The sequence below is a fragment of the Rhamphochromis sp. 'chilingali' genome, assembly GCF_963969265.1.
Source record: "Rhamphochromis sp. 'chilingali' genome assembly, chromosome: 20".
NCBI lineage: Eukaryota > Metazoa > Chordata > Actinopteri > Cichliformes > Cichlidae > Rhamphochromis > Rhamphochromis sp. 'chilingali'.
This window is the reverse complement of record NC_137947.1, coordinates 24,028,626-24,049,833: the sequence shown is the minus strand read 5'-3', so window position 1 is coordinate 24,049,833 and position 21,208 is coordinate 24,028,626. Positions and strand designations below refer to the sequence as shown.

Here is a 21,208-nt window from a genome sequence, read left to right as displayed (position 1 = left end):
ATACAACAAAATAAAACCGGTACCAAAAAAAAAAAAAGATTTATTCATAACACATGCAAAAAGGCCCAGGGAAACAGAGTTAACGATAAAAACGATTAAAAAAGTCATAAAAAATTATGAAAACCATAAATTTCCCATCCAAACCTCAACTCTCACGGCTCGATACTGGTCCGTGGCTCGGGGGTTGGCAACCACTGGAATAAAGCATATGATAAGTAGGACAGCTTGAGCTACTCTGGAGTCCAAGTATACAAATATAGAACAGGAATTCAGCATAACTGGTCCGTTTTAATTAGTGAGCAATACAAAACATTGATTTTTGGACTGTCAGAAAACCACGATCAAACCTGTGAGTCCAGAATGAGCCCCACTAGCTGTTGAAAAATGGGTGGAGACAGAAACCACCAACAATAGGGCTACAGCCATCACTGAGACATGCATCACTGCCAGCAGCATATTTAATGCACATGAAAGATTTTAAAAAGACTGTCTCTAGACTGTGTAGACTGTATTTATTTTATATTTATTTACTTTGTACTTATTAACCCATGAAACGCATACACAAAGAGAAATCAAAAGTAATCAAACAATGATGAAAAGCAAATTTAAAGCAGAAGTGTCACAAAATAATGTTTGCACAAATCCAAAGTCATTAAAATTTATTAATGCTGCAAGAAAATTCAAGTGTTTACACTGCACTGACTTGATAACCTTTTAAATTTAGCAGTAGAAAAAAAATGCACAATGAACGTCATCATGCTAGCAGCTCCCTCTTAGACTACTGATTTCTGGGAACAAACTTGAGTTTTACAGGCTGAACTGGCTGAAACTTCCAGTCAAACTGAAGTGGAATCTAAAAAAAAGAAAAAAGAAATGGATGTAAAAATCAGTGACAGGACAGCAGAGTACCATGACAGTTTGAATGTGGAGGAGTGTTGCTATTACCATGGTCTCTTTGCATGTTTCCAAAGTGTACTTCTGCAAGAGACGGACAATAACCATTTTCATAACAAGGATGGCGTAGCGCATCCCAACGCAGTTACGAGGGCCGAGTCCAAATGGCATGAACGCGTATGGGTTCACCTCTTCCATGTTGTCTTTACTGAACCTGCAGATACAGATCAAACAAACCTTTAAAAATGTAGATATGTAGAGTCCTATAATTCACTGTATTTAACCACGATGTTCAGGCAACCTTCAACATAAAGAGTAGTAGGGCGTAGTTCAGGGCAAAAATACACTGTTACTTCTAAAGCTTTGAGGAGCTCTCGGGCCTGATTGAGGACAAGTCAGATCAAAACCAGCTCCACACTGCAGCACCCTCAGTCTAGGGGAACAGTTCAGCTTCCAGAACAACAATGACTCAAAGCAGACAGCTGCAGAGGTTTTGGGATGAAAAAGATAAAGCAAACGTCCCAGATTTCACTAATTATTCTCTCTTGTGGAGAGCGACAGGGTTCTTCATAACCTTGTGATGACACACCTACATGCACATTTACCTCTCTGGTCTAAAAAGCTCAGGTGAGTTCCAGTAGCGTGGGTCTTTGTGCAACACCCACGCAGGAACCCCAACTATGGTTCCCTCGGGGATGGTGAGGCCATGCACCTGCACAGTTTTTTTGCATGTCCTGTCAATTCGAGGGGCAGTGGGAATCAAACGCATTGATTCAAGTATAACTTGGTCCAGGTACTGTAGACCAGTCAGCTCCTCGTATGAAATGGGTGCCTAGACAAATAAAGGCAGCAAACACAAAAAAAAAGACAATATGTAAATGATGTCCACTACTAAATCAGTGATGGAAACACATCATGGGACGAATTACTGTACATCTTCCTTCAGGTTAGCATCAATTTCTTTGTGTAAGGTCTGCAACGCATCAGGGTTGGTGGCCAGATTATAAAGGATGTTAGTTAGAGTGGTACTGGTGGTCTCGTAGCCTCCAAAGATGAAGATCAAGGCCTGGGAAAGCATCTCATGTTCAGTCAAACCTACAGAAAAAACAAAATCAAAGTCCGTTTATAATTAATATAATAACCCTAAAGTAATCAGTAACTAGTACTGAGCCAATCTCACACTGAAACTGACAACTGATCAAAAAGAAAAATGCCAGAGACAGTTTCCTAAATCTGAAGGTGATGTGAAGAACCACATAATGTTTGACACTCCTGAGGAATTACTTTAATAGCTAACAGATAGTTAACTGAAGGTAAGACAAACTAATTATTGCAAGTGTTTTGTGACATGGATGCAGTGTTTTGAGCTTGTGTGTTCTCTATTTTGTGTCTCTAGGTTAATTATAGCTGACTTTTGTCCGTTCCCTTTTGTGCCTGTATTGTGAAGACAGTCATGTCTCTGTATTCGTTACCTGTGTCAAGTCCTCTCGTCTCCCTCTCAGTGTAATTTCCTGTTTTATTGTGATAGTCTCGTCTCAGGTGCTTTGTGTTCAGTTCAACTTCCCTTGTCTTGTTATTCCTGATTTGCTCCCGGTGTATTTCCCAACTGTTTCCCATCTCCCCTCATTACCTGCTGTTTATTTATTGTCTGTCTCTCCTTGTTCTTTGTGATGTAGTCTTCTCATGCTGTGTGTCTTCTCCTGTGTGTTAAATTTCTCCAGTAGTTTCCAAGTTCCAATAGCTCTAAAATGCTGTATATAGAAGTGGTAACACCAACGAGAAATAGATATCCCATTTCTCCTGGCTACTCTTCCATGGCTCCCTCATCTTGAAATACAAAGCCCTTAATGCTCCACAATATCTCATACACCTCACAGTGCCTCATAGGGCCTGTTACAGTCCAGGCTCACTTTGACATCTCTCACATACAATTTAAAACACTTAGCCAGGCTGGCTATATAAATACTTACAGGGATATTACAGAGGTATGTACAGCCCTTCATTTAATTATCACCCAGGTCCTGATTTATAACATGTAACACTGGCAGGTCTCTTGTACATGAGACATATGAGCAGATTGATGTCATGAGAAAAAATTGTGTGTAAAACCCCTGATCCTGAGTGGTCTGCAGTACATGTGACATGAGTGACTTGAAAGTGGACAACAAGCTGAGCCCTACACTTTGCCCTACTCGCCCTGATACTTCTGTGGTAAAAACATACCTTTACTTGGCTGTTCTTCATAATCCTTATACGTCTTTTCTGGGATCTCACTCTGAATCAACACCTGCAGAAAGTCTGCTCGGTCCTAGATAAGAAAAGAAAACATTCATCGTTAACAACAATTCCAGAAACCATGTATGAAATTGAATATTCCAAAGTTAAAACAATACTAGAGTAGCACACACAAGTTAATACAGGTAAAATTTATATAGCGCCAAATCAGAACAACAGTCGCCTCAAGGCACATGTTGTACGGCTTTTTGCCGCACACACCTCATGGATGAAAACAGGCGTCACTGGTGTTCTTGTCCAAAACTACATCCAAGAACAAACAAACAAACAAAAACAAAACAAAAAAAACGCAGAAGTTTCTCTAAAGTTTTTCCCTGAAGTAATTTTTCCTAATGGTCACCAGGGGGTGACTACTCTTGTTTCAAAGCTACATAAAACAACACTTTAGCTACATTGTGTCAGTAAACACTTTCCTGATGAGGTGATTGGCTCTGCAACTAGTTTCATTTCCTTTTAAATTCAACAATACATTTGCTTTGTAAATTATGGTGCCATTAGAATGACACAGCAAGAAAAGGCATGGGATGTTTTACTATGTGATTGAGAAGTTGCAGGTGAGGATAGAGCTGCTCATTGTTTGGCATGTTGAGTTTAAAACATCAGGATGGGGACACTGAAAAGACTCAGCACAACTATAGTACTGCTATACTATTTTTGTACAGTATTATAGCCAAGAATATGTACAGTCCCTCGCAGCATCTTCCTTTTCGACCCCACATAACATGAAGCTACAGCTACATGACAATGACCCAAAGGTTAGTGCATACAGACAAGACAATGTTGATCTTCCGTTTTAAATTGAATGCTTACAGATTTCTCTTCATGATGCTGATCTTTAAATCTCTTGATGATGTTGTAGAAAAAGTCAATGCTGTCCTTGGGCACAATATCAATTTTCAGGAGCTCTGCCAGACGTCCACCAAAGGGAAATGCCACTGAAAAGAGAGCAAAGAGTTGTTAACCTAAAGCTAAAGATAGCATATTACCAAATGGTGTTTGCATAAAAGGAGGGCATACTTAGTAAGAATAAAAGCCAAATTTTCATCTTAAGTAGTTTCTGGACTTGAACATTAACTGGATCATTTGGATTGTTTATGGAGTCTGTCTCCACACTGAAAGAAGCACTGGTCACAGTGTCTAAACTGTAAGGAGCCACAAACCTATGAGAGTTGGAAAAGACAAATGGTCAGTGCATTATTTATTTTAGGACGAACAGTATAATATGTTTGCATTTTACAGATGAACAACATACTGTTTGACAGTGATGGGTTCATCCAAATTCATTTCCTCAAGTTTTGCAACAAGTCGTTCTGCATAGCGAGCAACGAGGGGAGAAACCTTTTTTTTTTTTAGTAATGGAAACAAAATAAGAGAATTATGTTTATAATTTTTTTTAATCTAGTCTAGGTCAATATTTTTTGTCCATGATTTTTTTTAAGTGTAAAGGTACCAACAGTTTTAGCCATGCCTGGGAGTTGTTCTCCCAACATATTTTAGCAAGTAAAAAAATGCACTTCATATACATGTTAACACACAAGTGGTTAATGAACTCAGATGTGATATCAACCTGTTTCAGTCTTCCACTTGTGAAGCATGGAGACAGGCTGTTGCGAATTCGTTTCCACCTTTCATCTTTGACTACTGTAATGGCGTCATCCATAGGTCCACTGACAAAACTGGTATCCTGTGAAAAGGAAATAACTTTACTGTTGCTTCCACCCTGTCACACAGAAACTCAAAGTTTCCTCAGATAGTGTAATGTCTTCTAACACCATTTTCGCCAAAGCGCAAGCGCTTATGTTTTCATTACAACATGACGTCAACCTGCGTTTATAGCAGATTGCTGATGTCTGACCTTTGACCCCTGGCCTTGAAGCATTACATACTAAAATTTTATGACCAATATGATTTTATTACCCTTACGATAGGAACCAACGATTGTTGGCTGAAATCTTTGGCTTCTAATATCTGAGATCTTAAGACATTCACGCAGTGAGATACAGCTCTCTCCAAGTCCTTCTATATAATATATTATAATGCAGACCTTCCCAAAGTGTGGGGCCCGCCCCCTTTGTAAAAGTATCTCTGATTCTGCTATACAGAGCAAGAAAGATAACATCTATCGTTCATCTCTAGGTGGCTACAAAACAGTGAAGTGTGTTGCTTGGTTTACTTCATGTGTCTCAGCTCCTGTGTACGTGTGAGCTGATGTAACCCTTGAGTATAAATGTGTAACTCTTGGTGAAAGTCCAATCTGCCAGATTTGAACATTACTTCATTTATATATAATACCAGTTTGTCCCTGTAGTTATTGTGTTATTACACACGTCAGCCTCAGACTGTAGCGCCACTGAAAGCAAACTTGGAAAAATAATAAAGTAAAAAACAATGTTTAGTTAGCAGACTCTATGTTACATGGAGAGTGTTGCACTGACATACACTGATATACAACAAGATGAACCTCTTACCCTGCGGTTGGTAAATGCAGAGTAGCACTCCTTCACCATCACAGTTTTAACAATCTCAGGGTCAGCAATCATCAACACTGGCGTTCGTCCATCGTACAACCTAAAAAAAGAAAAGAGTCTTTCACAATTCTTTTTTTTTTGTACTATTACACATCTAGATATGTAAGCTGATTCTTGCACTTATCCCTAAAGAGAAAATGGTTTGTTATGTTTCCACCGAAAGATATTTGTTTACCATCTCATATTTAAACTATTTTATCAGATCAAGCTCCAAAGTAAGAACAACTTCATAAAAAGAGGAAGCCAGTAGAAAACTTTTTTCATTATTCCATCCTGTCACAGAGTTGACCTCACAACCACAGTCATAATATGTTACATTTTTAACATACTGTGAGTTTGGCTCCCAGAGATATTTTGGTATGAGTGGATATCAGTGGTGGTTTTGAATGCGTCTTCTATCAGTCATGATGAATTAACAACTCACCCCCAGACGTCCCCATACTTGGCATGGCACTCTAGGTCAAAAGCAAGAAATCCCTGCAAAAAGGTAGACAGGAAAAAAAAATGTGTATTAGTGTCAAAAAGCCACTGAATTGGACGTGAGCACAGACAGGTTCATCAAGCAAATCCCGATCTCTAAATCTCAATGATTAAATCAGTCTGCTCCTCGTATCCCAGTCGCTAAGGTGAGTTTAGTGTATGTACGTACCTTCTTCATGCCCAGCATCGTTCCAATAAAAGGCAGGGGTCTCGGTCCAGGTATCCCCAGCTTTTTGAATAACCGATATGGCCATATTCCGTACCTGTGTTGCAAAAAGAGAGCGAGGATAGGAGCCAGTTGGACAATAAAACAAACAGCAAGCCTGACACCCAACTGTTGCTTTCGAGGTAATTAAGAAGAAACAAGATTCCAGGTGCGGTGGCTTGACCGCAGTGAACAGTCGAGGAATACTCACAGTAATATCAACGTGAAAAGGAGGGCAAGCAAAGTCCAGGTGGTTGCTGAAAACAGCGTGAAAAACATTTTTGACCTCGTTCCGACAAAAGCGTAGGTGTAGCTGAAGGCTGGAAAACCAGCGAACCTAAGAAGACGTCATGTGGTGGGAGGAGAGCGTATGAGACAAAAATGTGTTTACGTAATAAGGTGTAAAAAGGGTCAGACGCTTTTAAAACGTTTTTGGTTTTGCGTAAGTCTGAATAAAATACTTTAACCATCAACGATTTCTAATGTGTCTGCTATTTCTGCTGCATGAAATGATCCGCTTTAGGGTGTCCTTGGTTTGTAAATCAACTTTCGTTTTGATCTGTTTTAATACTTCCCTGTAATAACGAAGTTCTCCATTATCCCCCCAATAATTATTTTCTCACTTTCCACGGTTGCCGTCCGGTCTAGTTTGTCTCCAATCGACTTTTAACATATGAGTCTTGTGAATATTTCTACGGGGCTATTACTCCTGCGCATGCTCAGCAGTTGTTTGAGACCCACCTTTTTTCTACAAAAACCAAGGAGGCCCTGCAGAAGCTGATAATGTCCCTGACACAGGCTGCTGTAATTCTTCTCTCACAGCTTTGTGGAAGTGTGCAAGCATTACTCTCTTCAGTACTTTTCTTGTGTTTTACTTAACATGTTTATCGCTCTGATGACGTGATCCATACTAATTGCAGTGAGATTTATCTAATTCTACTATGCATTAGAGTTTTGCTGGCGTGTTATTGTCCAAACTAAAGAACGATATCTCCTAGAGAGATTAGCAAAGGAGTAGGCACAGGGTTTGCGACTTTAATTACATTGAAATGTGTAAACATTTCCAATTCTGGGTAACATGTCTGTTTTTCTTGTTTGGCCAGCGAGTTGAGAATCCAGCATGACATACAATGACCCCAGCTTGAATCTGGTCTTAGTTTCTCAGTTAATTTCTATGCTTTCATCATCAAATAAATATTATTTTCCCAGCTTCTCAGTTGGTTTCTTAGCCAAGTCTCTCCCTGCACTACAACCTAATTCTGAAGTTATCCAGAAACATTTCACAGTATTCATCATTAAGTAATTGTTCCTGCTTTGAGATTATTAATTAAATCATTTCTTTTATTTTAAAATTTACACCAATTTAATTCAATTTCATTTATAAAGCGTCAAATCACAACAACAGCTGCCTCAAGGTGCTTTATATTGTAAGGTAATGACCCTAAAAAATACAAAGAAAAGCGAGAAAACCTCAATAATCATACGACCAAGCCCTGAGGAAGTACTTTGGAGACGGTGGGAACGAAAAACTCCCTCTTAACAGGGCGGATCCTACCATATTTTGTTTCGGATGTTTGTTGCACTTAAATGTTTCAGATCATCAAACAAATGTAAATATTAGACAAAGATAATAAAATTAAACACAACATGTATACAAAACGTCTAAATTAAGGTGTTTATTATTAAGGGTGGAAAAAATCCAAACCTAAAAGGTCCTACATATTCCATATGTTTGTAGAATGATCCCCGTCTTACCTGGCCACACCCAACAACTTATGCATAAAACATCTGTGCTCGTGGAAATCACTGATAGTTTAATTATAACATTCTCCAGGTGGCCCTAGAGCTGGAGAGAGTCTCTCACTGAGACAACCAAGATTACAACATAACCAAACATTCTCTATTGTATCTTGACTGTCTCTCCACTCTGTTAACTCTTTAAGACACCCCAAGAGGTGGTGGAGCAGCCCAATATTCTGACCACAACACTGTAAAAACTGTAAAAACCATTAATGAATGTGTATATTTACATGCTAACTAGGTCCGGGCTTTGTAAAATGTGAGCATTCATGCCTGAAAGCCAGAGAGGCTATCGGTCTACAAGACTCAAGACTGGATGCAGGAGGGAAAATGGAGTGTCCGCTCTGACTAGCCCACAAGACCCTATGCCTTTGGAAACCTGGCTAGCTGTGATGGTAAAACCAATAATAAGACTACAGCCATCAATGAGACGTGTATAGCTGCCAGCAGCTTATTTCATGGACTTAACTGTCCCAAGAGATATTCTGATAAGTCTCTAGATTTCAAACTGTAATTTTATTTATTCATTTGTATAAAGCTCATGCATGACAGAAAACAAGACAAAATTAACAAAGGCAAACCTAAAGATCAAGTGTCACAGAATAATATGTTTGCACAAATCAAAGATGGTTATCAGGAAATTCATACAGTAAACCATTAGTAAAGTTAGCTTTTTGAAAAAAGTTCAACACAATTTAAAGAAAAGTAATTAAAATACATTTGATTTATTAATATTGCAAGAAAATTCAAATATTTACACTGCACTGATTTAACATTTTACAGTTAAGCAGCAGAAAAAGGATGAATACCCTTATGGCAGCACTTGCCTCACATTAAAAGAAAATTATACAATAAAATGTTTGATAGGATTTTTTTTTGATAGGATGGAGATGTTCCCTCTTAGACTACTGATTTCTGGGAACAAACTTGAGTTTTACAGGCTGAACTGGCTGAACCTTCCAGTCAAACTGAAGTGGAATCTAAAAAAAAGAAAAGAAATGGATGTAACATCAGTGACAGGACAGCAGAGTACCATGACAGTCTAAATGTGGAGGATTGCTGCTCTTACCATTGTCTCTTTGCATGTTTCCAAAGTGTACTTCTGCAAGAGACGGACAATAACCATCTTCATGACGAGGAGGGCGTAGTGCATCCCAACGCAGTTACGAGGGCCGAGTCCAAATGGCATGAACGCGTATGGGTTCACCTCCTTCATGTTGTCTTTACTGAACCTGCAGATACAGATCAAACAAACTTTAAAAATGTAGATATGTATAATCAAATAATTTTCATTGTATTGAGCCATGATTTTTAGGCAGTCTGTAGACCTACAACGTAAAGATGCCAAACCATCTAAGCAGGGATTAGGGACCCATTGGCCAGTTAGATCTTACAGCAGGGAAAAACCTATGATCAAAGCAGTACTTAGGTGGAAGCTATAATGGATAAAACATTCGAAAGATCTAGCAAAGATCTGGTCTGGTCTGAAAAGCTCAGGTGAGTCCCAGTAGCGTGGGTCTTTGTGCAACACCCACGCAGGAATCCTAATTGTGGTTCCTTCGGGGATGGTGAGTCCATTCACTTGCACAGTTTTTTTGCATGTCCTGTCAATTCGAGGGGCAGTGGGAAACAGTCGCATTGATTCAAGTATAACTTGGTCCAGGTACTGTAGACCGGTCAGCTCCTCGTATGAAATGGGTGCCTAGACAAAATATAAAGAAGAAGGCAAACATAAAAACAAAATATGCAAATGGTGTCCACCATTGAATCGAGAATGGCAACAAATTATGTGATGAATTACTGTACATCTTTCTTCAGCTTAGCATCAATTTCTTTGTGTAAGGTCTGCAACACATCAGGGTTGGTGGCCAGGATGTTAGTTAGAGTGGTACTGGTGGTCTCGTAGCCTCCAAAGATGAAGACCAAGGCCTGGGAAAGGATCTCATGTTCAGTCAAACCTATGAAAAAACATAATTAATTATCTTATTTAAGCGTAATCAGTAGCTAGTACTTTCTCGCCCCTGCGGGCAGTTAGAGTTAGGGTTAGGGTTAAAGCTGGTGCTACTAATTCCTACAGGCATTCTGAATTTTCTGGAGTCTTGGAACACACTGTGGTACCATACCCTCATGAGCATCAGTTTAACAGTGTTGTACTGCAGAAAGTAGTGTGTTACTACAAAAATGGCAAGAAAAAGGCAATTAAGATGGAAGAGAGACAGACTATCATAACACTTAAAAATGTAGGTGCTTTTTTACAGAGAAATTGTAAACAAAGTCAGACCCAAAGAAACGACTGAATTCGAGGACAAGTTTCTGAGAGTTAACAGCTTGCATGATAGGCAGCTCACAGGAACACAGCTTAATAGTGGTTGTAGTTATTAGGAGTTGGGATGGTGTGTGTTGTTGCTGTCCTGTCATTTCCCTTTTTCAGTGCAGACGGGCAGGACTGTGATCTATTGGATTCCCTGGCATACCTGCAGGGCATCAGGCATCATCAGCTGGGGCTATTTGAGGAGCAGCGCAGCTGCTGTCTGGTGTCAGAGTATTGCCTCATCCAGAAGTGGTAACGTGTTGGTCTCTTTCTGAATATTGGTCACCCTCATCAGCCTGCACCATCACCAGCCCGCACTCTATTAGCCTAATCCACCAGCTCCTCACACCCCCTGGCCCAGCCTGTCACCAAACTTGTGGCAAGTAAGCTCTCCAACTCTCTCACCTCACATAGTCCTCGTCTTCCTCTCACCGTGTCTATTCTCTAATCTCTGCTCCCTTGCCTTCCCATAGACTGTTTGAGTCCTCCACCAGTTATGACGGCAATCCCAGAACTGTGTTATTGTAAAGAAATTATTTACGCTCTAGCTTAAAGTGTCTGTGTGATCTGCTACCTGGGTCCACGCGGGTTGACCCTAACAGCAGTAAGCAAGTCTCAGTTTCAAATGTACAGAGAAGACTTCAAGCTGCAGGCATGACAGGGCGAGTTGAAGCAAGACGCTAAGTCGCTAAGATGTTGGAACAAGACAAAGAGGCTTGCCTGGGTCATGAAACACCACCACTATTTGAAGACTGGAAGAAGGTATGGACTGATGAATCCAAATTTGAAATCTTCAGTTCATCATGCAGGACATTTGTACACCATCAAGAAGGCGAATTTTTGGTTCCACAGTGTGTGGCATCAACTGTCAAACATGGAGGAGGAAGAGTGATGGTCTGGGGCTGTTTTGCTGGATCCAGGTTCGGTGACTTGTACAGAGGGAGAGGCACCCTGAACCAAAACAACTACCACAACATTCTGCAGCGGCATGCAACACCCTCTGGTATGAACCTAGTTGGTCAGGGGTTCATCCTACAGCAAGGTAATGACTCAAAACATAAGTCCAAGCATTGCCAGACTGCCTCAGGAAAAAAAGAACAAGATGTAACCTTGAAATCAGGAAGTGGGCAACACAGTCTTCCGACTCAAACCTTTGGTTTGGGTTGGACTGGGCAGAAGAATTTTTTGTTTTATTGTAGAAAGAATGCCATGGGTGTGTCCAGCTGTTATATCTGTCAAAGGTGGCTGCTTTGATGATTCAAAAGTTTAGAATACATTTTGGTTCATAAATTGATTCCATGATTTCTTTTTTTTAAACTCCAACTGTATATTTGTAATATTCATTCATTTCATTTCAGAGTGCAATGACACATTAAACTGCATCATTTTTAATAAAAAGATACAAGAACAGACTATGCTTTTAAGATTAATACTAAAACTTTCTGTGATGGAGTGTGGTTTGTGGCTCAGCTGCAGGGGAAGGGTGTAGCAGCAGGTTAAGGGTGTGGTGTCAGAGGCTGCACACACCTGAGCTCCATCATCCAGTCATGGCTCCCCGATAAAGGATGTGCTAGGACCTGAGGTAGGAGGTGTGTGTGCTACAGGGCAGCTGAAAAGTTGCTCAGTGAAACTGTACATTTAGTTAAGGGTGTGCATTGGTGCCAATGCACACCCTTAACCTTGATTCTTGTCTTCTGTAGTTTACATTCTGGCTGAAGGGGTACATGTTGACCTGAGATCCAACTTGGTTAATGTAATTTTTTATAGCCAGATTATCAAAAATGTTACAATAGCTAGGATGGCTCTATAAATATTTACAGGGATGTCGTCGTGATGTGTAGAGCCCTTCAGCTATTTATCATCAAGCTCCTGGTTTATAATATATGATACTGACTGACTGGTCTTTTGAGACATATGAGCAGATTGATGTCATGAGAAAAATGTGTGTGTTAAACCCTTGATCCTGAGTTGTCTAAAGTAAATGTGACATAGGTGACTGGATATTGTGGATTACTTCTGTGGTAAACACATACCTTTACTTGGCTGTTCTTCATCATTCTTATACGTCTTTTCTGGGATCTCACTCTGGATCAACACCTGCAGGAAGTCTGCTCGAGCCTACATCAGAAAAGACAATATTCAAATGTGCTCACATGTGGATGATTGAGAGTCAACAGCAGAAGAAAAATATCAATAATGTTTGCGGTGTGCATAGACTGTATATAAAAAATGGCAAATGATTCCAGGTATTGCCCTAAATTATTTTCCTGTAGCTTACAGGGAGCAAGTCCTGTGGTTTCAAAGCTAGATGTATATGGAAAACAACCTTCTCTTGTCTCTCATGTCTATAAAGATTTCTGATGAGCTGATGGCCTCTGCGACTAGTTTCATGTCCTTGTCAATTTAATGCTTACAGATTTGTCTTCATGATGCTGGTTTTTAAATTTCTTGAGGATGTTGTAGAAAAAGTCAACACTGTCCTTGGGTGTGATTTCCATGTTCAGGAACTTTGCCAGACGTCCACCAAAGGGAACTGCCACTGAAATGAGACCAGACTGAATACCGGTAAGCAAAATTTGACATCCTGCAGATACTATTGAGTTTGCTTTCTGAAAACAAATCAATTAAATGAGTTTTTAAAAGTCAAAAGAAGGACATACTTATGAATAAGAAAAGCCACATTTTGAATTTAAGGAACTTTTGGACTTGAACATTAACTGGATCATTCTGATTGTTTATGGAGTCTGTCTCCACACTGAAAGAAGCACTGGTCACAGTGTCTAAACTGTAAGGAGCCACAAACCTATTAGAGTTTGAAAAGACAAGTGATCAGTGCATTATTTATTTTAGGACGAACAATTTAATATGTTTGCATATTTCAGATTAACAACATACTGTTTGACAGTGATGGGTTCATCCAAATTCATTTCCTCAAGTTTTGCAACAAGTCGTTCTGCATAGCGAGCAACGAGGGGAAAAACCTTTTTTATATAATGGAGACAAAATAAGAAAATTATGTTATTAATATTCTGTAGATGTTAAATGTCTGTCAGATATGTAGAAAGAAAACAGATCAAAACACACTGATGATGTTTTTACATTTTATTTGTAAACTCGTTTTCTCTATTTTAAAAAGTTTAACAATGTCTTTACAGTGTCTGTGAAATAAATAAGAACATATAATGGGAATTGCTGGCTTTTATTTTTGTACTTCATTTTGTATATAGTTTAATCACATTAGTGGTTATGTCTTGATGCATACTCAATCATCCAGGTATTGAAATCCAGAAACGTTGATTCTTTTTTTCTGGACGTAGCGTTTTCAGTGGGGGAAATGTTTCATCACCTTTCACCCATTGAAAAAGAAACTTTTTGGGATATAAGTGGTTAATGAACTTAGATATATCAACCTGTTTCAGTCTTCCACTGGTGAAGCATGGAGACACGCTGTTGCGAATTCGTTTCCACCTTTCATCTTTGACTACTACAAGAGCGTCATCCATAGGTCCAGTGAAAAAACCAGTATCCTGTGAAAAGGAAATAATAACTCTCAATGTTTGCTTACATTTCCAACATTGGTTTGCACATATAATGTAATGCAATTGGAATCTTCTCTGTGTTGGCTCTATGTTGATTATTCATATAGAACTTCCTTTGGCTAGATCGACGCACATGGGTACATGCAAAAGTGGAAAGTAAACAAACGACAAATACCAACATCACCATAAATAAGTACTACAGTGTAAAGAGGTTCGAGTAAAATGTAATCAGTAACCCGTCATATTTATCCAGGTTCGTTTGATAATATAGATGTGGGGAAACATGTGATATTTGTTAAAAATATCTCAACTACTACCAGTGCTTATTGATGATTGATTAAATAAGCACATGTCAGAAAACTGTTTCAAAGTACACCACTCACTAGTACAATGCTGATAATTTATATTATTTATATATTATATAACATATTTATATATTGTTTCTGTCCTAGAAACAATAATGTGATGATTTCAATTGGTTTAAATTAGGGCTGTCAAAATTAACGCGTTAACGCAAATTAATCTGCCATCGCGGTCAACGAGATTAAAATTTTTAATGCAATTAACGCATCTGGAGTGCAGAATGACCCAAAATCCCTGAAATGTTTCTGTTAGGCATTTCGAGCAGTTTGTCCAAGTAGAGTTACCTTCACACATGCACAAATGGGCAGTTGATCTGGTAGTGACGGGCACTGAACCAATCAACTCAATATGGAAGATGATAAACGCACATTGGCCTTCTAGATAGGAAATTTGAGTAGTAAAAGAATAATAAGCAGGGGCGGATCTAGAAGGGTGGCATGGGGTGGCAAGTGCCACCATAAAATGATCCCGTGCCACCCCAGTTTTGCATATGACATTGTTGTTTATTAAAATAAGATAGCATTAACAGTTTGAGCATAGTTACAGTCAACAGTGAATATAAATGCTAAAACTGAATATATTGCATAGTGCCCCCCCCCCCCCCCCCCCCCCCCCATTAACAAATGGTTCAGCCCATAGCAGGATGGCTTTTTTCTTGTTTTCAGTAGCAAGCGACGTTTATGATTGTGCCAGACCACATTTTGAACAACACCATGGGAATTTCGGATTTTACACAGGTGGTTGGATGTTACACTCTGTAAATGGAAGGAAAGTGAGTGTTATTAACCCTCTGTGGTCCACGGACATGCTGCGCCTCCAAATCACATTACTGATTTAAGTTAGCAAAAAGCTGCAGCCACGCGGAGTCTCTCTTTCAGCCCACATTGAAAGTTCGGACTTCAAAGTTTATAAATTTTAATTACAGGCCAGTAAATCCAGAGTTATGATAATATATATAAGCCATGCTTTTTTCTAAATACTGTCATCACGTTTGTGTGTGTGTTTTAAGCGTTTTCTAAGGACATCGCGAAAACAGTAAAGAAAGGAAAAAAAGCCACATGTTTCCTATCGGTGGAAAAATGTACCATGTCGACCAATTAAAAAAAAAAATCAACACTGAGATTTGGTTGTTTAGGAAGAGGGGAGAGTTTTGGGAGTGACAGTAACAACAGCGAGACAGAGCGAGCGAGTGTGTGTGTGAGAGAGAGAGAGAGAGAGAGAGAGAGAAAGAGCGTTTTTAGATGTGGGAGATTTGTGATGGTTAGTGTGGAGTGTATACTTAGTGTAACAGGGCGGCCCTTAGCGGCTGGAAACACAGTGAGATGGACCAAGGCAAGTGTAGTGGAACAAAGTATTTATTTGCTATACAGCTGTCCTTACAACAATTAACTTGTCGAGCTTCTTCACAGCACAAAAATCCACCCTCTGATGACAACTGGCAGCCTTAAATATGTTCAGCTGTCACAGACTAAACCATTATTCCACTCTCAGGTAAATTCTTAAATCCCAACCTTCCACCACAGTATACAATATATCAATAAGAATAAATAAATACATAAATACATTTTCACATTTACATATTAATAAATATTTCACACTTAATGTTACACCAAACCCAATATTATAAAAACCCAGAAACCCAAGCACAAGATTCACCACACTCTCTTTACCAATGGTCTCTCCCGGAACCTTTAAATGGTGTCTGGACCCCCAGGGAAACATTTGCCCAAACACCTTGAAGAGGACACAGGCAAGAAAGGTGAGTAATCATTATCTTACAAACACCTATTTGCACCACTTTTATCCCTAGATTTCACACATTTGCATTAGTTTTCCTTACTGGTAAACCTTAATCACAATCTCAATCACCATTCTTCTCTCCTGACAGACAACCACCACATTCCTTGACGAGGAGCAGCTGTGCAGGATCTGAAACAAGGCTACCAACTGATTTTAAAATTCCCAATAAATAGTCAATAAATATTTAAACTTCTTGTGTGCAAATCCATGCTCAAAGTGCAACGCTAAATAAAGTGCTTGATAAGGTGCTTTTAATAAAGTGAAAGGTGTGCTCTAAAGTGCTATACAGATAATATAAATAAATTTAGTAAGAGAGTCCTCTTCCTTACACTTAGTGTGTTGTGTTGCCTTGTGTAGTTCTGTTGTCGTTTTGCCTTGTGTGTCAGTGAGGTCACTAATGAACACAAAGGCACATTTGCAATGTAAAAACTGTCACTAAGTGATACCCCTCCTGTTGTCAGGCCTGCAGGTTTATCCCTGTGCTGTTCTGTCTTTTGGTGGACAAACTTTTTTTTTTTTTTTACTGTCACACATCATTTGTGGGGCATCTTATTGCGAAACCTGATTGTTCTCTCATTTTAGTTTTAGTAATATTTTTAAATGGTTGTGCAAAATTTAAAAACTCAGCAGATGTATTGGCTGCATTTTTAGATAAATAGTTGCATATGTTTACAAAATGTACAATTATATTATATTTGCATTTCAAGTTATAAAAATTTACTCAACATGTCTGTGTTTTTTTTTTTTTACAGTAAAAAAATACTACTAGGATTTTAAGTTCTTTGTGTGATTTCAGATCAGTAATACTAATGCAGTATGTCAGTGAAAAAACAACTAAATTCAGTTGAGCTAAAAAAAAAGGAATGATACCAAGCAAGGCAAGGGGAAAAAATAAAATAAAACAATTTGAGGGTGAAATACAAACGTAAACTCAAAAGGAGTTTGTTGTATTTCAGTGGGTTAATCCAACAAATGATGAAAAATTAGGTTTAAATTTTTGTTCATGACAGTGCAGATTTCTGACATTTTGTGCAATTTAAGCATGTAACAATGTGATAGTTTTCTAACAAAAAAAGTGTGAAACTTAATTTAGACTTGTGTTTGTAAATGAACTGCCCCATGCTGTGTAGCTTTGTGGATTTTATACTTATTGGGCTACATATTTATTTATCACACAGGCTATACAGTACATAAAATAAAAACTCAAATGTAAATGCAAATGTAAGTGCGTAATTATGTGGGCTACAGACAATAATTAAGTTATAGACTATATTTATATGAAAAACATACTTACTGCATTTGAATCATTTTAACCATATGTAACCACCTGCATATGTGTTTGGAAAAAAAAAATGCTTTGATTTTGCCACCCCATTTGATTTCTTTGCCACCCTCATGCCACCCTAAGAAAATTTCTCTAGATCCGCCCCTGATAACAAGACGGAACAGTCGACCGACATAAAGTATTATTGCACGCTGTGCAAGAATGAATTTTCTTTTCATCAAAGCACTTCCAGCTTAAATTATCACATTGACACGAACCATACGTTAGCCAGGGGTGCTGCAAGCACTTTGACTAACGCGTCACCCAACTTGCAGCAAACCACTCACGGCGCATCGGGGGCTCAGTAAGTCGGCCTAGGAAATATTGACTGACACAGTTTCCAAGAGGATTGCAACAAACTGCAGACCTGTTACTATCGTTTAGAAGATACGCTTTACATAGCTTTGGTTCCTCGTTTCAAGGACTTGAAGTGACTCTCAAGAGTTACAGAGAGAGTTGATAAATGTTTACTGAGTTTTTGTTAACATGAATGTTCAAGATGTTCAATAAACATGTTAGATGCGTATATTTTCCCTTTTTTCGCGAGTCTGTTTGCTCATGCAAAATGAAATGCGATTAATATAGAAAAAAAAAAGAATGATATTTAGTCGTGATTAATCAAAATTAATCCACAGTAACCCTGTGATAAATCAAATTAAACATTTTAACTGTTGACAGAACTAATATATATTGTTATGTTATATATTAGTGTATACTTAACTATTAGTATATAGTTTTTTTTAAGTTGTATTTCACAGGAGAGAACCTGTGTTCAGAGATTGAAGAAAACTATTCAAATTCTCTTTGAATTTAAGCACACATTCTTTGTGTTTATTCTGCATTTACTTCATTATATTGCATAAATGTCAGTTACAAGCTTAACTAAAAGTTTAAATAAAGTTTTAAAAAAGTAATATCAACCAGGCTATTGACCAAGTAATTGTGATTAATTATGATTAATTACAGAAAGTTGTGAGATTAATTAGATAATTTTTAATATATTGATAGCACTAGTTTAAATACATAAACCCTTCGTGCAATTAGCTTTGATTCTGTTATACACAGTAAGATAGATAACATCTGTTTTTGTTCTCTAGTTTTTATGTGAAACAGTGAAGTGTGTTTCCTGGTTTGCTTCATGTTCTTCAGCTGCTGTGTTGGCTGATGTAACCCTTGAGTAATAAAAGTGTAACTCTTTGTGTAAAGCACAGAGAACTGCTGCAAGTTCAGCCTCTTGGATTTTAATATTACTTCATTTACATTTCATGTGGTAACAGTCTTTCCCAGTAGTGCTGCTGTTGTTTTCCTAAACACATCAGCCTGACACTATAAACTACAGCATTTCCCAAGTTGCTTTTGAAATCACTGCTAGCAATTTTGTTAATGTAAAAAAGTGAAAAAGCATTTGTTTTGCTACCATTTTACGTTCTATGGAGAGTGGCAGGACGTCCAAAGGTTTTGTAAAGATCCAGTTTTGTTTATTGATCTAAGCCTGAACAGCTACGCGTAGTGTCCAGTAGAGGGCTCTGTTGCTTAGTTAGTGGCAAGCTGCACTTCCAGCTCAGACCGGTTTTGTGGCGCACATGTCCCAGTAGGCAGCTCTCAATGAAGCGTGAAACAGCGTGATACCGGACTCTAGCGAAATTAACAATTTGCAGCCCTTGGAATGCGGAGCGAGGTACATGTTTTAAGTTGTATTTGATTGCTTATTTGATATTTTGTTGTATTTTCTGCTTTATTTGAGTTCATATTTGTAATAAGCGTCTAAGAAAATGTATTTTGTGTTTCTGTTTAGTTTTCACGGTGCATTGGCGCACCTCAGCACTGTTAGACTCTGAATGAATCTCAAAGTAAAAATTACTGCACCCGTCGAGGCTCTCTCTATTTCTTCCTTGGTCCGTGGGACTGCTACAGGTTTCATGAAATCTAATAAATTATGCAACTTGACAGAAATCTGAGAGCAGATGTCAGCATTGTACTACATCTGATTTGCTGAACTTTCACTTTGGTATGTGATAGAAAGAGGAGCTTCTTACCCTGCGGTTGGTGAACACAGAGTAGCACTCCTTCACCATCACGGTTTTAACAATCTCAGGGTCGGCCACCATTAACAACGGCGTTCGTCCATCGTACAACCTGCAAAAAAGACAACAGCCTTTTATTTTACAATGACACAATGACTAATTGTTTAACACATTTTTTGTTTTTTGTTTTGCTTTAGATCGCAGCATTATTGACAATGAATTCAGAATTGTTGTATTTTATTTCTTTTTAAAATTTTATTTCTTCTTCTTTTTTGGAGGGTATTGCATGGCTGACAAACATATTTTAACATGAGTGAACTTCCTGGTTGATGAAGTAAATACCCCCAGATGTCACCATACTTGGCATGACACTCTAGGTCAAAACCAAGAATTCCCTGCAAAAAGTTATAGGAAAATGTGTTTTAGTGTCAATATGCCACTGAGTAGGACATGTGCATTCAAAATACAGAGAAGTCAGGCAGGTCAGTGACGATTGATAAGGACATTAAATATGTCCTTCTCACTTCTTCAAGATCAAATCAGTCAGCTCCTCGTATCCCAGTCTCTAAGGTGAGTTTGGTTTCTGTGCGTACCTTTCTTATGCCCAGCATCGTTCCAATATAAGGCAGGGGCCTCGGTCCAGGTATCCCCAGCTTTTTGAAGAACCGATATGGCCATAATCCGTACCTGTGTCACAAAACAGAGAAAATCTGAAATCGTCAGTTGGACATTAAAACAAAGGGAACACAAGAGAAACAAAACTCCACGTACGGGTGGTTTGAACGCGACATAAGATAAGGGCTCGATTGTCTTGCAAAACAGTAGTCGAGGAATACTCACAGTAATATCAGCGTGAAAAGCAGGACCAGCAAAGTCCAGGTGGTTGCTGAAAACAGCGTGAAAAACATTCCGACTTCTTTCCGACAAAAAGCTACAGGTGAGGAAGAAGGCTGGAAAATCTGTGTTTTTAAAACATCTGCCTCTGTGTGGTGGGAGGAGTCTATGAGACAGAAATGTGATTACGTAATAAGCTCCATAAAGGGTCAGAGGCGGGTCAGAAGCTTTTAAACCTTTTTTCTTCGCATTCTTATTCAGTTGTTGCACAAACACAGTGAGAAGAAAAGACACTTTAGCCTTCACACTGAACACCACTGCCTGCAAAATATGGCTTCTCCAAGAAAATCAAGAAAAATAAAGTTTTATTTAAGCTAAAACATTAAATTTCTTTTTTGGCTGTTCTTATTAAACGCATTTCTGATATGTTTTCATCTTGTCGGATATTCAGTTGCATTCAGGGTAGAAGGTCAACTAAAAGACAAAAATATTTCTGCCGTGAGTGTGAAATTGCTCTGTAAATTAGCTTTCGTTTTGAAGCATTTTAGTATTTCTTCACGGTTATAATAAAGCAGTTAGAATCTGAAGTTCTTCATTATCCCCATAATAGTTATTTTTCCACCTTCCACGGCTGCTACGTGATGTAGTTGGTCTGTGATTTACTTTTGACATAAAAGTCTTGTTATCTGATTCTCTTTTTTTATGATGTTTGTGTGAAACGTCATCGGAGCACGCTCACCCGAGGCTGCTTTATTGGTCGCCATGGAACTTTGCCCCACCGATGCCAGCTTCTTCAGCGCCCCCAGGTTGT

At 38.6% G+C, this 21,208-nt stretch overlaps 2 protein-coding genes across 2 annotated transcripts; both read right to left on the bottom strand.

The window, feature by feature from the left end:
• Positions 1-717: 717 nt before the first annotated feature.
• Positions 718-6,681, bottom strand: LOC308388688 (cytochrome P450 3A40-like; the record flags this gene model as incomplete). The annotated part of the gene is made up of 13 exons (XM_080869542.1): positions 718-853; positions 946-1,108; positions 1,500-1,726; positions 1,829-1,989; positions 3,118-3,202; positions 4,000-4,124; positions 4,207-4,349; positions 4,442-4,527; positions 4,757-4,873; positions 5,658-5,757; positions 6,142-6,194; positions 6,367-6,460; positions 6,614-6,681. The coding sequence occupies 13 exons, from the start codon at positions 6,679-6,681 to the stop codon at positions 779-781; spliced, it is 1,497 nt and encodes a 498-aa protein (XP_080725668.1). The 3' UTR covers positions 718-778.
• Positions 6,682-9,096: 2,415 nt separating this feature from the next.
• LOC308388689 (cytochrome P450 3A40-like) lies at positions 9,097-20,726 on the bottom strand. The gene is made up of 13 exons (XM_080869543.1): positions 20,404-20,726; positions 20,157-20,250; positions 19,906-19,958; positions 19,576-19,675; positions 13,924-14,040; positions 13,409-13,494; positions 13,174-13,316; positions 12,928-13,052; positions 12,547-12,631; positions 10,009-10,160; positions 9,678-9,904; positions 9,272-9,434; positions 9,097-9,182 (listed from the first exon to the last, which is right to left on the bottom strand). Exons 1-13 carry the CDS (start codon positions 20,469-20,471, stop codon positions 9,108-9,110), a joined length of 1,488 nt encoding a protein of 495 aa, XP_080725669.1. The 5' UTR covers positions 20,472-20,726; the 3' UTR covers positions 9,097-9,107.
• Positions 20,727-21,208: the final 482 nt, after the last annotated feature.

Bases quoted from the DNA above. Each gene is read 5' to 3' on its own strand.
- LOC308388689 (XM_080869543.1), bottom strand. From the start codon at position 20,471: ATGTTTTTCACGCTGTTTTCAGCAACCACCTGGACTTTGCTGGTCCTG. The intron at 19,959-20,156 runs GTACGCACAGAA...AACTTTTTGCAG, and splicing joins CGATGCTGGGCATAAGAAAG to GGAATTCTTGGTTTTGACCT. The intron at 14,041-19,575 runs GTAAGAAGCTCC...TCCTTTTCACAG, and splicing joins CTGTGTTCACCAACCGCAGG to GATACTGGTTTTTTCACTGG.